The following is a 16486-nucleotide window of genomic DNA, read 5'->3' on the forward strand; positions in this document are numbered from 1 at the left end:
GTTAGAAACCATTCTCTTTCCTTAAGTTTTTTTTTTCAAACCAGTTTTTCTGAAAACCCCTTGTGTACAATATAAATCTTGTATAAATCATTATAGAAATAAAATCTCAATCTTTTGATATCAGAAAGATATGAGTTTCTAAACTTACTATCCCATAGATTCTTGATAGATTGAAGAAGATAATCTCTTTCTTACTTTAACAAAGAGAGAATTTTCTTTACTTAAGATCTCTATTCTTAATTCTAAGAAAAGATACAGTAAGGGCAAGAAGCTGAAATAGCAGAATTCCCATTGAGGCAAGAGGCCGTTTAAGGGAGCAGTTTGCAGATTCAGAGCCTGAAGGTCACTCGATTCTAAGAATACAGATTTAAGATCAAAAGTAAGGTAAAATTATTGTCTTTGTTAAATTTAGAAAGAATTCTTCTAATATCTTGAAAGAATTGTAGGGATTATTATTGTTCATGTTTGCAAAAAACTTATCTAAATATGTTATTATTCATAAAGTTTGCAAGGAATTATTTGAATAATGCCAGGTTATACAATTAAAGGATTAGATAATCTGTTAGATAGATTAATGGAAAAAATAGAAAATATTTATTCTCAATTAGAGATTATGGATATATTATCGAAGGAATTTGATAATCTTAGTAAATTACATGACAATTATATTACAGATTATGCTAATTTATTAGATCAAAGGATGAAATTATATATTAAAACTCGAAATGAGAGAAATAGAGGAATCCCAATAAATTAAGGATATCTTGTGCAATATATGATAAATTATTTCATTAAGGGTATAATAGACATTTTATCAAAAATGAATAGTAGCAGGTCATTTATAATAATACCCCCTATTTTTATATAGATTTCAACATTTACTGACGTGTCTAAAAGTGGTTATGTGCCAAAATGGGGGTCTCGTGATTTTTGACAAAAATAGTAAGAATGAGAGTATCGTGTGAGACATTAAGTTTACATATATTAGTATGTGATGAGTTGTTGACCAACAATCAAATGACTTTCTAGTTGACTGTTACCAACCGCTTGATAACTCATCTTGAATATGTGAGTCGGGATATAGAAGCGGCATTCTCTATACCATTTTTATTGCGTTATTTCGATTAGCACGTTTTGTATCGTGATCGTTGATTTAATTAATATTAATATGAAAATGAGCAATGTTTACGTGTTCCTTTCAATAAAATTAACTATGAAATGAGAGAAGATGTTGCGTTTTATAACTAGAAAAAAGAACATTTTGAATATAGAGCGGATTTGAATTTTTACACTTCAAGAGTCTAACTCATTATCTATTTTGTATTTTATCATGATTATATTTGAGAAATTGAATGTTTCAATGCTTCACCTTTAAAATTATCTAAATTGTATTTGAATATTTTAGCACATTTAAAAATATATATATTAATCAAAAACCAAGGAAAAAATAATAAATGGTTGACAGTTCCAATGAAGAGCCTATTCAAGTATATTAAAAAAATGAAAATGAAAATTACTCCAAAAATGATCTCTACTATTTACAAGATTCACTTTAAAAATAAAAAAGCTCTCGAAGATGCTCTAATCATGTTATTATTGTAATTTAATCTAATTGGTGTTTAAAATTTAAATTGATAATTACCCATTTATTAATATAAACACAAACGAAATACTGGGACAACAAATTTCACATCTCCATCCGTCCATTGATTTAATCTTTTTCAACATAAATATAATTTAAAAGATAAAAAAAAGTAAATAACTAATAAATTAAACAAGACAATAAATGGGAGACTTCTATTTCGTGAGATTGGATGGAGATGGTAATGATTGTCCTGACCTTGTTCTGTTCTATTGTTATCCCTAAATCCATAATTAAACAACTAAATGGAAAACTTATTATAGGGATTTCCTACTTATTGAAAATATGTCGATACCCCAACCTCATATATTAGCGAATTCGGTTCCCAAATTTCTTGTTTTTAACATTCTATATTCTGATTTAATTAAAAACAAAAGATAAAATAAATAAAAGGTAGGTTGGTGGATTTTTTATTTTCGTTTTCGTTTTCAAGTTTGGAATAAAATATAGGAGTAAAATTGTCCACTGGACGATTCAACAGGGTGAGGAACTGCGGCTGCCAGAATAGTAGGTGAGGACATACTTGCTCTATTCTCAATAGATTGGGGACCTACTTGCTCTAGCACCTAGTGTCCCTTTTAGGCCCCGAATGGATAAGTATATAAAAGTATTTTATTAGTAATTGAACAATTAATTATAAAATATTTTAAATTTTATAAATTCAACTTTTATTATGTGAGTTTCAAAAAATAAGTCCAGCAAACGTAAAAAAGATTCATCTAACTAATTCCAAAATTGCAAACTACAGTACATAATTTTTATAATCCTGTGGTAATATTAATTTTAATCTAACCATAGTTCATAAGAAAAAAAGAAGGAAATTTCTGTTTAAAAGTTTACCTGTGAGAAAAGCTGTTTTTAAAGTTTAACACACTTTTAATTTTATAAAAGATTAATCCAAATTAACCTTTCGAATTCCGCAAAATTATTTTGAATGGTACACGGGTGAGTTAGGGATCTTATGTTACCATTTCAGTTTTGGTAGCGCTATATGATACGTTGAATGAAAGGTGAAATTAAATAATATCTCATTTTTCTTAATTAACAACTATTGAATTTAATAAGTAATAAATTTCAATACTTTACAATTTAAATTATTCAAATCATATTTGAATTGATTGTTCATTAACATATAAAAAAAAAAATCATGTTAAATAAGATATGAGGAAAAATCAATAAATGTTTATTGAAAAAAAAAATATATCAGCGTTGTTGGAGTATATAAAAAATTCACTCCATATATTTAAAGATGTTCTCTATTATGTAGATTAATGTTATATAGCACCAATTTATGTGGTATTATGTGATAGATTTAACTAAAGGTAAAATTATGTTATTTATTTAATTGAACTTGTAATTTAATGTCACTAGTTCTGTCACCTAAACTGGTGTTAAACATTAGTTATACTAAATAGCAATACTCAATTAAGAATATAGAGGGAGTTTGGCTCTCCAAGTTTAAAGAGACAAACTCGTTCTTTATTTTAAAATTAAAATAGAAAATATCTTGGAGCTTATTTTTAAGTATTGACTTTCTAAAATAGAGTATTTTGTGTTTAGAGAATTTATTGGAGATGCTCTTGCAAGAAAAGGGAAAAGAAAGAAAGAAATATTGAGAACGGAATAAATAAGCCCAAGTAAAAGCCGGAAGGGGCTTTTCAACATTGAGTCCAGTGGGTTTTCGTTAGTGATATTTTTAAGGGAAAATTTCATAAGTAAGATTTTAAGTATCAAACATTTTATAATTAAGAAAACAAGTTTCAAACTTCAAAAATCAGATTTTTATTAAAATTTATTTATGATTTAATTTATTTATTTATTAATTAAATATATTTAGGTCACAAATCTGTATAAATTAACGATTTAGTTTGTCACGTATTATTTTTTGGTCACAAATCAAAAATTTTATGTCACAAATTATTTTACGATCGCAATTTGAAAATATATAGGTCACAGTTTGTTTATCGGTCACAAATAAAAAAATTTTAAGCCACGATTTATTTATTGATCACAAATCACGAATACTATAAGTCACAACTTTTTATACAGTCACAAATTATAAATTATTGGTCACGAATTAAAAAATTATCGGTCACAAATTATAAATTATCGATCATAGATTAAAGTTTTTAGTCACAGTTATCTAATTAATTAGTCACAGATTAAATTTCATTCACAACTTATCAAATTTTTTGTTGCAACTTATTTTTCGGTCACAAATCGAAAATTTTATAGATCACAAAATATTTTTAGTCATGAATCCAAAAAAATTTTAAGTCACAGAATCTAGAATTTTTTAGGTCACAAATTATTTTCAGTGTAAAATTATTGGATTTATTGGTTATGATAAATTTTTCGATCACAACTTTATCAATTGTGAGTAACAATTGAAAGTCACAGTCACAATTTTCATGTCACATATCCAATTATTAGTCACAATCAACCAAACCGCCACGACCAACTGTGACTTCATATATCCAATTACTTTGACACAATCAACCAAACCAAACCAACCACCACCCAAAATGGTCACAGACCCTACCACCCGCAGTCACCACACCACAGCCACGACCACCATAGCCATCACCACCACCTCACCGCTAGCCTTGCAAATCTAGAACAAAATAGAAAACCTTTGTCACCACCACCATAACCTCTCATTATAGTTGTTGCTGCAGATCGCGGCCAGATCCCGTCGTTCACTGCCAAATCGCTGCAGCTACAGGTTGCGGCCAGATCTCGTCGTTCACAGCTAGATCGCTACCAAATTTGACGCCAAAAACACTTGCCACCAGTTCGTCAACGTGCAACGGAGCAGCTCCTCCATTGGCGGATCTGCTTCGCAAATGCACTTATTTCATTGCGCCACCACATCTACTACTACAAAACCGCTACCACACAACACTATCACCACCACCACCACAAAAAAACCAAAAAAAAAAAAAACCCAAATCTCTGGTGCATCATCGGCGTAGCAAAGGTAGATCTATTCGCTGTGATTCGTGCTTCTTTTGGCCGGCGATTTGCACTCATTCTAGGGTGAAATGGATTGAGGGGTGAGTGATAGGACCGGGCGACAATGGTTGACTGGTGGTGAGCCTCACAACCACCATCGGTTCTCCATCGTTGGTCCAGGCAGTGTTCAGAGAGAGAGAGAGAGAGAATTGGGGGTGGGGGAAATGAAAATGGAAGAATAATTAGGGTATGAAATTATTATTTATTAGATTAATTTTTAAATATATTAATTAATTAAAAAAAAAACACTATTTTTAAAGAGTGGCCGCATGCTCCATTCATTAATTAAGTGACCATTACTCGCATTTGGAGATTCTCAATTCCCAAGGTTGCTTAGTCGAAACGAGCAACTAAATCTATCAATAACTCATCATTCTCCTAAGTTGGTTGCATTATGCCAATCGCCGTCTTCTTCGTCCACTTGCTCCTTACAAAATATTAGCAAAACGTTTGGAGAAATCGTTGGAGGCCCAAATGGATTTTGGTAGGAGGGTAGCCACCCTAAGTCTCTTGCCTCATGTTTAAGGGTTGGTAAAGATACCCTATAGATGATAGTGTCCGATATAACCACAACCTTATCAAATCAACAAAGGCCACGAGGTGATCGATTTGGATCAAATGACTCATCTTAGGTTGTTTATAACCAATTGGCAAATGAAGAGCCCTCACTTCAGAAGCGAAAAATATCACTATCTAATCTCTCTTAGTTCACAATCCAGGAGCTGCATCTTGTCAGTATCAGTGATCTAGGGATGAATTTTTAGGATTGGACAAAAGAAAATAAAAAATAAAAAAGTCGGACTAACATATATAAAAAAAATTACATATAAAAAATTCTTTTTACTAATAAAAAAAAGTTTACCCATACAAATGGAAATGGGATAGGAGGGGACTGAGCTAAAGCCCAGTCCAGTCCCCCATAGATTGGCCATTGAGTGATACAATCTGCTGAAATTTTGAAGTAGAAGTGGAACTTATCTTAGCACATGTTTGAGCCTCATTTTTTTGTTAAAAATACATTTTGGAATAATAGATTAATAGAAAATGTGTAGTTAAAAAATAAAAATAAAAATTGGATTTGTATTCATGTTCGTACATTTCAATGTTATTGTGCAAAATGTCTTTATCTTACACTTTTTGGCATTTTCACCTTTAATTACATCTTTGATTGCGTAAAACATCCTTCCATCCATCCAAATTTGTCGTTAAGTGAACGTGAATCTCTCTCTCTCTCTCTCTCTCTTCTTTTCCCCCAAAAAGGAAAGGTATTTTTGTCTTATAACAACTTTTTCCCATTTTTCTCACCTTAAACAAGTTCTTCCTTAACTAACTAGCAGTAACAGTAAACTAATGGAATAAATATGAATAAGTTATAAATTATTCCACTAAATATATAAAAAATGACATAACATTGTATTTCAGCACGAGAAGTACAATGGCTACTATAATGGTGAAACCCATCGAATTTGAATGGTAATGAATATTTTGAATATGCGGTCGATGAACAAGAGATATTAATTCCCGATTAGCAGGGTGTAACTAACGGTGAAAATAAGATGAAGAACAATGACAACTATATTTTATTAAATTATCCATAAAAAATGCCAATGGTGAATTACCCATGAAATTTCAATGATGAAGATAAACTTGTGCTGTTCATCCTCATTTTAGCCTGAAATTAATATTATGTTAAACAACCGTATCATAAAAAATTATACATAATGATGTCCATATTCACATGGGTGGGGCCCACATGAATATAAATATGCAAGTGGGCCCCACCCATGTGAGTTGGGGGACACCATTATGTACAATTTTTTTATGTACAACAAGAATTGTCCTCTATTAATATGTTTGGCGTGTAACATCCCTACCTTTGAAATTGTTTGGCATATAACATCCCTCTCTACCTTTTAATGTAATTGAAAAATACATGCCCACCACAGAACGTGTTTCAACACCACAGAACATGCACCAATTTTAACTCCATCTTCAAGCATTTCCCATTCTAACATACATTTCTCAGTACACAAGTGCTTGCCGCTATCACCAATTTTTGGATGTCTCTCTCCATAAACTTTTCCAGTGCCACCCGAAGTCATATTCTGCAAAAGTGACACATTATTTTCGATAAATTTTGTTTCTCCAATTGCAAGTTCTATAGCATAATCAAGCAAAATCCCTCTTCTAACATTTTCGTTTTGGAAGATGATAAAACCTGTGCAACATCAACAACCACTATTCTTGAGAAAATAGAAACCAATACTCTCACCCCTCACAAACATGCAATCACTCAAAAGAAGAAATTAGGTAATGAAAAACAAAAATGCCCAACTCAAAAATATCAACTTACCTTCACTTCACCGTGTGCTTTAATTGGCGGCGAGGAGAGGAGTGGGGAGAAGAAAACTACTCATGAAAAAAAAAATCTATGCATTGGGTCACATTTGGTGCAAGTGAAAATGGGGAAAATTGTTACAAGACAGAAATACCCTTTCACTTTGGGAAAAAAAAAAAAAAAAAGGAATTCCTGTTCATTTAACGGTAGATTTGGATAGAAATGGATGGAATGACGTTTTGCACAATCAAATGTGTAATTAAAGGTAAAAATGTCAAAACAAAAAGAAAAAGAAAAAGAAAAAGAAAAGAAAGTAGAGACGTTTTGTACAATAAAAGTGGAAGATAAGGACGTCCCGTGCTATTTAACCTATTATTTTATTGAAAAATGTTTGATTATAAAGAAGACAATGAATAATTTATTTTAAAAATAATGGAAATCGAATAAGGGCATAACAATGAAAAATTATATGTGATCTATTTTTATTAAGTTCTAAATAAATCATGGAAATATTTTTATTAATATAAGTGAGTTGCAGCTTTGCCTAATAAAGAAGTATAGTTGGCGATTAAAATTTACGCGTAGCCGTCTTGAAAATAGCAAGGAAATTTCTGTTTAATTATTAAGTCACTACTTTCCACAAATTCCCTTACCGTGTGAGTAACAAGAAATTTCATACTAATTGCATGGAATATATGGAGTTCGAAAAAAGTCTCACGAAATTATGTGCATAGGTTGTAGTATAGGATGTTATTTAATAATAGTATAGTAATTCAAATTATCATTTCTAGTTTTGCAAAACTATTTCGGGTCGATCCCTATTTGACACGACTCTGAACATAGGAAAAAAGTGCACAAACGAGTTACGGAGCAAATTAGTAAAAATGTTGTACATTTGAGGCCTAATTAATGTTATTTATTTTTTAAGATTTGATTTGAGTAAGGCTAAAGTCCTTTGTACAGAGTATCGTGTCACAAAATTTATCCAGAAAAGTCATATGAATGAGTCCCACGTGTTGATAAAAAAAGGCTCAAAAAATCACCCACCCTACGAGAATTCTTTGTGAATGTGAATTGGTTTCCTGTACACACAGCTTGGTCCTTCGAGTAATGGTAAGGAAGTAACGAATGAAAAGCGGAGGAAATTTTACACGACAGAGTGGAAAGAAACAACAATAAATAAAAAGGAAAATGATAACTTATCAAATGCTTGTAATTGAAGAGAAGTCGTAGAAGAGAAAAAGTAAATTGAAGAATATAGAGAGATTTTCTCAATTGAAATAAAGAGAAAATTTATTGCAAAAACATAGACGAGTTTATTAAATTATGTAAGTTTTTTTTCGTCGTTTCTTTTTTTATTTTTTTTATTATCATCTTTGGAAATTGAATCGTTTCAACTATTTATTTATATCTTTAATTCATTTATACAAAATTAAAAAGAAAAAGGAAAAAGGTAGACGTGTGAGAATAGAGGTCCTCAATTTATATGCAGTGTTTGCCCTCTTCGTATGCCCACAAGTTCAGCTAGCAGGAAAATATGGGAAACACTTTGCAGACACTCCCCCACAGTACAAACCAAACCCAGCAATTCCAAGATCAACAAGAAGATCAAAATCAAGAAATCCCAGAAGATGATAATCAAGTCTTCACATGCGAAATCTGCATCGAGCCGATGATATTACCCGATAGAAAATTCAAGAACAAGAATAAATGCAGCCACCCTTTTTGTACCGATTGCATTATCAAGTACATCCAAGTGAAGCTCGGGGATGATAACGTGGGAAACATCAAATGCCCGGCTTTGAATTGCAATCACTTCTTAGACCCAATTTCGTGTCGTTCGGTAATTGGTTTATCGCTTTTTGTTAGGTGGTGCGATGTGCTTTGCGAATCTGTGATTCTGGGACTGGATAGGAGTTATTGTCCCTACCCGAATTGTAATGCTCTGATCGTGAACGAGTGTGGTGGGAATTTGAAGAAATCCAAATGTCCCAATTGTAAGAATTGGTTTTGCTTTCAGTGTAAAAGGGTTTGGCATGCTGGGTTTGGGTGTGAAGAAAGTGGGGAATTGAGGGACAGGAACGATGTTGCATTTGGGAGACTTGTGGAGCAGAAGAAGTGGGTAAGGTGCCCCCGGTGCCGACATTTTGTCGAACTCACTGAGGGCTGCCGAATTATCAAATGCAGGTAAAATTTTAATTCCATTTGTGTGTTTCTTAATTGGCTTTGTATATATGCGTTTTATGTGTTTGTGAAAATTTCTTAATGAATATTTGGGTAAAGAGTGGAGTATTCTTCTTTTCTTATATTAAGTTGGGGAAAGTGAATTTGGGTTTTGGATCATGATAATTTTAGCTGTGGTAAGTGAATTTTATAGTTTAATTGTGGCGAGAATGTATTAGAAGTCGAAAACTGTTTGGGAATTTTGGATTATTCGAAGGGACATGAATGGAACAAGTGGCTCTACATATTTTGGATCAAAAGACAGATAAATAAGTGTCTGTGGTTGATTAATATGGCTGCTTATTGCTTCTTTTTAGTGTGTTTATTGGAAAATAAAACTACTATAAAAACTAAGGCTCATTCATTGTCGATAAATGTGTGGTTGAAAAGATTTGAAAGAAAGAAATCAACCCGTATACATGAAGTTCATGCGATGATTCTTCTAAAAGCTTCTCATTCTTGTGGATCTTGAACCATAAGTTGCCTCATTTGGCTGACTAGTCATTTGTAAGTGCTACGCCCTTCTTTCAATAGTTAGGGCCTGTTTGGTAAGGCTTTTGAAATGTTAGAAGCTGCTTCTAAGACTAAGAAGTTATTTTTGAACCTATTTGGATAATTTTCTGGTAGCTTTGTCTTGCTAAAAGAGTTTTTGGAAAGCTGAAAAAGGCAGATTCCTTGCTAAATGGACCTTTAGTCGTATTTTTTCAGCAAATGGATTTTGCGAGTTCGATCCCATAACTCAGCCTATAGTTGAATCAGTTCCAAGTATCCGTAAAGGAGTATCATTGATTGTTGAAATTTGAAATTTTTACATTATCTTGAAAGAGAATGTATTAAAGATGAATGAGACAGACAATAAACCTCTCTGTATCAAAATATCATTCTTATGTTTGGCTGCTAGCTTGATTGGTTTTATTTTTTTAACCCATTAGAGAACGAATCACTAGTATTTAGGTTCTCTTAGATTCTTCATCTACTAACAGCTAAACGTGCAAAGACATGCATTCACTCACAGACACATTCTTAATTATTTTTCTTTACCTTCTACTTGTCGTTGTTCTTTCCATGATTATTAGTCCTATCATTTGTCAATTGATTACTTTAATCTCAATACTGGTGACTTTGAGATGACTTAATAGGGACACTAAATAGATATAAATCCGAGAATGTATTTTACTTGATCACGAAACATACAGAATATTGAAGAGAATAGTTATATTCCCGCGGGGTGGTTTGATTTTGAATGCAGGTGCAGCATTAATTTCTGCTACAAGTGTGGGAAACAAGTTCAACAACACTGGTGTCGCTGTGACGCGACTTCTATGTGCTGCGTGTGGTGCTTCCGAATATTCATAGTCCTTATTTTTTTGATATTCGGGCTCTTGTTCTTGATCTGGGATGCTAACAAAACGAACAGACCGTAATTTGCAGTATATTATACGCATACGATACTGTGGAAATATGGAAAGATTCAGGTTCTTTTGTATAGAGTGGTGACAGAATGTATATAACATGGTGAAGAAATTCGTATCTTAAGCACGACTGCTCTTTCTTTTTCTTTTAGTAATTATTGTTGCTGAATGTTTTCCAGTTCTGCCCTTTTATTTAGCAGCATTCTAAACGAGGTTTCCATTTGCCTGACTTGCGTATATTATGCTGCTGATTTGCAGAAGAGAAAAAACAAAGTGTGTGTGTGTAGCTGACTGTTGGCTTTAATGAACAACGTTATTAATGTTTATTTCTGGTATTTACTTTAGTTTTTGCTGCGTTTATTTCAATGAGATGAAAGATATTTTTCCTTTTTCAATATTGAGCCATTTGAACCGTTCATTTATTTTCAACCATTTATCGTCGTCTTTAATGATCAACGTTATTTTATGTTTATTATCCGGTATTTACTTCAGTTTTTTGCTGCGTTTATTTCCATGAGATGGAAGATTATTACTGAAAGCAAACAAACATTTGGGAATATGAAATGAAACTATACAGAATAATTATAAAAAAAATTAAAAGAGAATTTCACTTTTTCATCTATGAAAGCCAAACATCATTTTATAAAGAATAAAAAAATTAGCAATCCTTTTAAAATTTACCTTTTAGGATAAGAAATAAATAAAAAATCACTGAAATATTCAACAAATATTCGTGCGACTGAATTGTTGGTTAGCCTTTGCACGTGCCACCCTAGTAATGCTGGCTAAATTTAATGCTTCATCCCCGAGCCCTTGTTTAAGTCTCATTCTTTCAAAAATTTATTTTTTCAAAATTCATTTTCAACAACACATTTTTCAATAACACGCAAATTTAAAAAAAAATTCTTTATTTTTAACCACACATTCTCCATCAATCACTATTTAAAAATGCATTCTTTCACTTAAAATGGGGCTCAATCAAGAATTTATCGAGAATTAAATCTTACAAAAATTCAACCGATTTATTTTGATATTTATCGAGAATTAATATTACAAATTTTAATATTCATACACTTAAGGTGACAAGAGTCTAAATAATTCTATCTATGGTTTTACCAAATAGCATGTTTGATGTCTCCCTATTGCTTATAATTTGAGTTTATAGACAAGCATATCATTAAGAACTCCAATTCTACTATATGTGCAAAATAAGATCAATACTTCAATACATTGTAGCATTCGAAGTTGTTTTGCTTACGGTTTTGCCAATCGGACTCCTCTTGTAAGTTGTATCAAGTCAAATTCATTTAATTGATTTTAAATTTATTGCTACAATTTTTTTAATAACCTATGCAAATATCATGTATAACTAATAAATATAGTTGATAAGTAAAATTTACACGTTGTCCTCTTGAATATCTCCCCCAATTTCCCTTTACCTCTTTTTATTGCAAGGAAGTTTCTATTCATTCAACCATTACTTTCCACAACTTTCCTTGTGATGAATCCATGTGAGTACAAGAAATATCATACAAATTGCAAGATAGATATGGAGTCCCGAAAAGTCCCACGAAATTTACGTGCATAGGATGTGCTAATGATTAACCAAAAATTATCCTCTCGAATTTGAGAAATAATTTTGGGTCGACCCCTAATAGACATCGAACGGAGGAAAAAGGTGCGCGGCTAAGTTAGAGAGTAGAACAATACGAGTGTGTGTTATATATTTCAGGCTGATTTAATTTGTTCAAGGTATGCTTTGAGAAATGATACAGAGGGACTACAAAGGAAAAAAAGAGAGGAAAATTTACGTGAAGAAGAAAGGGAGAAACTAATGCAAAATAAAAAGTAAAACAACAACTCGCAAAAGGCATGTGATTGAAATCTTGTTACAAAATGGAATGCACTTTGGCGTGATAAACTCGTCATACAATAGAAAAAAAGATCGCGGACTAAGGAGAAAGTAGATACGTGAATACAATAAAAAAGATTTGCCAAATTTATTGAACCTTGCTAGGTTGAGATAGCGATAAGACTTAAAATTTAGTTAGATAATAATTATTTTTTTTATTATTATTGGCTTATTCTACTGGTATAGACGAGTTTATTGAATCATATAAACGTGTGAGGGGGAGAACTCAGTTATGAATATTGACCTCTTCGAATGCTTACCAATTCAGCTCACATAAAAATGGGAAACGCTCTCCAGACACTCCCTCACTGTACAAATCGAACCCAACAATTTCAAGATCAGCGAGAAGATCAAAATCAAGAAATCCCAGAAGACGAAAATCAAGCATTCACTTGTGAAATATGCATCGAGCCGACAATATTACCGGACAGAAAATTCAAGAACAGGGACAAATGCAGCCACCCTTTTTGTACTGATTGCTTGATCAAGTACATCCAAGTGAAGGTCGAGGATGAAAACGTCAGGAACATCAAATGCCCGGCTTTGAACTGCAATCAGTTCTTGGAGCCAGTTTCGTGTCCGTGGGTGATGAGTCCAGCGTTTTTTGTGCGGTGGTGCGATGTGCTTTGTGAAACGACTATTCTGGGAGTGGAGAGGTGTTATTGTCTGTACAGGGATTGTAATTCTTTGATCTTGTTGTTTTTCGAGTTTGAAGTTACTCTTTCGAAACCAAGCCGACAGAATCACCTAAATGTAAGAAATGATCAACAGGATCCAAAATGTAATTCAAGCCCACCGACTTCATGATTTCCTTAAAACGAATTTGCTACCTTCAATGGTGCTAAAGGCGTCTAACAATCGTTTTTCAGGATAGAACGAATTTTCATTTCCTACGAAAATAGCACTGCAATCTGTAGGAGTTCCAACGAACTCAATGAAGTATGTTTTACTTCGAGACAATATCAAAACGAAAGAGAGGGGAATGAGATTCAAAGCACAGAAAGTTTGCAATGAAAATTGTGTAAATTTTCTGGTAGAGAGGCAGGCTATTTATAGACTTGTTCGTAGTCATTCAAATAGTCGTCACCTTTCAGACAAACCTCAAAAATCTGGAACAGACATATTGTTCTAAAAGTCGCATCTGTTAAGTTGGTTAACAGTCAGCTAACAGTCGACTGTTTGGTTGGTTAACAGACGACTGTTAAACAATCCATCCAGACCGAAAAATCACCCGGAATAAGCCAAAAATTTAAATTTCATAATGTACCCAAGAATTTGATTATTTACAATTTGGCCCAAAAAATCACCCGGAATAAGCCAAAATTTTAAATTTCATTATGTACCCAAAAATTTGATTATTTACAATTTGGCCCAAAATTTTAAATAAATTTTGTGCCGTGCCGAGTCAGCCGATCAGACGGGCGGCGGCGCGCGCATGTGAGTTTATGATCGAACCCAATAGGATATAGGTCTTCCCCCTTCCAAAGACTATTGGTACCCCTTAGAGCCCAAACCCAATTCCAAATTTCCACCTTATAAATCACACCAAAGTTTCCTAACTTTTCTATGTGGGATAAGTGTTTGGAAAATCAAATTCTTCCATAATACTTAGTTTTATGTGGGTTACTTTAACACTTAATATTTCATTCAATTTTAAATGATTTTCGACAAATAAATATATCACGTTAATCATCTCGTGGAGTAGAACGTGAATATGTTAGGTCTCGTATTAATTAAAAGGTGGGTTCTACTGAAATTTGGGCTCAAAGTTGACCCATTTCATAACCATTTTTCCAACAATCCCCCACATGAATGAAATATGTTGGCCTTTTTCTAAACGATAACATCTGATATTTTTTCAAAGTAAAAATTGAAGAAGACTGCATCAGAATAAGTAGTCAATGACTTTAAACTTTCCCTAGTAAAATCTATCGAATTTCCTTAGTCAATCAGTAGCAAGTTGCTTTGAACAGTCAGCCGTTTATGGAAACCTAAACAATAGAAGTCACACAGTTTTCTTCGAACACAGTTGGTTCTCACGTTTGCGTCCATTTTGGCCTTGGACACCTCCTGGTTCATGAGTAGTTTTTAGAGAATTCATCATCACCTAATTCTCTTAGAAGCGGCCCCTTCTCACTCACATAGGTGATTTCCATAAAAAGTATTTTGCTATACTCCACTTGAACGAATCAAGATATAGAAATCATTAAAAGCGTATCTTAATCTATTTCGCAGCAGTTAGGCACTGGCTCATCATAGAAATGGGTAGGAGTAGAATCTTCCCAATGCATACTAAGTTTTTCACAGTTCGGTTGTCCCATTGAACCTAGATCTTAGGATCTCCAGTCAACTAGGTTGGGTTGCCACCATGGAAACTTTTGATTATTTTATTAGTTTTAATCCCATCCCCTTCGATGAACTTTCGACTTACTCTCTTGTTAAACTTTTAGTTAGCGAATCCGCAATATTCTCTTTTGATTTCACATACTCTATAGAGATAATGCCAGTAGAGAGCAATTGTCTAACAGTATTGTGCCTAGGACGTATATGTGGAGATTTACCGTTACACATTGCATTTTGTGCCTTACCAATTGTTGATTGACTATCGCAATGGATACATATAGCAGGCACATGTTTTGTCCAACATGGAATATCTTCTAGAAAGTTTCGTAGCCATTCGGCTTCTTCTCCGGCTTTGTCTAATGCAATGAATTCAGATTCCATTGTTGATCTAGCTATACATGTCTGTTTTGAAAATTTCCATGATATTGCAGCACTTCCAAGTGTAAAGATATATCCACTTGTTGATTTGGAGTCTTTAGTATCTGATATCCAATTTGCATCACGGTATCCTTCAAGTATTGCTGGATATCTCGAATAGTGCAATCCAAAATTCTGGATATGTTTTAAATACCCTAAAATTCTAACAATAGCCTTCGAATGATCAGTACTTGGATTACTTGTATATCGACTTAGCCTACTAATTGAATAGGCAATATCAGGTCGAGAGCAATTCATGATATACATTAAACTGTCAATAATACGAGAGTATTCCAATTGAGACTTACTATCACCAGTATTGGAAACAAGATGCATATTAACATCCATAGGTGTTTTCATAGGAATAATATCATATTTCTTGAATTTATCTAGAATCTTCTCAATGTAGTGTGATTGAGACAATATGAGACCATCAGATGTTCTAGAAATTTTAATTCCTAATATAACATCGGTCACACATAAATCCTTCATTTCAAATTTACTTGTTAGCATCTTTTTTGTAGTTTAAATTTTGGTATCATTGTTACCCATAATTAACATGTCACCTACATATAAACATACCATGACATATTCATTTGGAGTGTTCTTGACATAAACACATTTGTCACACTCGTTAATTTTGAAATCATTTGACATCATAACCATATCAAATTTTTCATGTCATTTCTTAGAAGCTTGCTTTAATCCATATAGTGATTTAACAAGTCGGCACACTTTCTTTTCTTGTCCTGAGGCCACAAATCCTTCAGGTTGCTCCATATAAATTTCTTCATCTAATTCCCCATTTAAAAACGTCGTTTTAACATCCATTTGATGTATATCCAAACCATTCAATACTGCTATTGTAATAAGCATACGTATGGAAGTGATTCTTGTCACAGGAGAATATGTATTGAAATAATCAAGACCTTCTTTTTGCTTGTAGCCTTTAGCGACAAGTCTTTCTTTATATTTGTCAATTGATCCATCTGTTTTCATTTTCCTTTTGAAAATCCATTTACATCCCAAAGGCATATTACCGGAGGGAGGTCTACTAATTCCTAAGTATGATTTTGTAGTATGGATTCAATTTTATTATGAACAACTTCTTTCCGATATGAAGTTTCAGTTGATGACATAGCCTCTTTAAAACTTTGAGGTTCATTTTTTAACAAATATGTTAG

General features: G+C 32.8%; 1 protein-coding gene across 1 annotated transcript; it reads left to right on the forward strand.

Annotated features, from left to right (window-relative positions):
• Nucleotides 1–8490: 8490 nt before the first annotated feature.
• On the forward strand, nt 8491–10965 carry LOC111410083 (probable E3 ubiquitin-protein ligase RNF217). Its single transcript, XM_023040261.1, has 2 exons — nt 8491–9182; nt 10468–10965. The coding sequence occupies exons 1-2, from the start codon at nt 8533–8535 to the stop codon at nt 10640–10642; spliced, it is 825 nt and encodes a 274-aa protein (XP_022896029.1). The 5' UTR covers nt 8491–8532; the 3' UTR covers nt 10643–10965.
• The last annotated feature ends 5521 nt before the right edge of the window (nt 10966–16486 follow it).

This window comes from Olea europaea, chromosome 15 (genome assembly GCF_002742605.1).
Source record: "Olea europaea var. sylvestris chromosome 15, O_europaea_v1, whole genome shotgun sequence".
NCBI lineage: Eukaryota > Viridiplantae > Streptophyta > Magnoliopsida > Lamiales > Oleaceae > Olea > Olea europaea.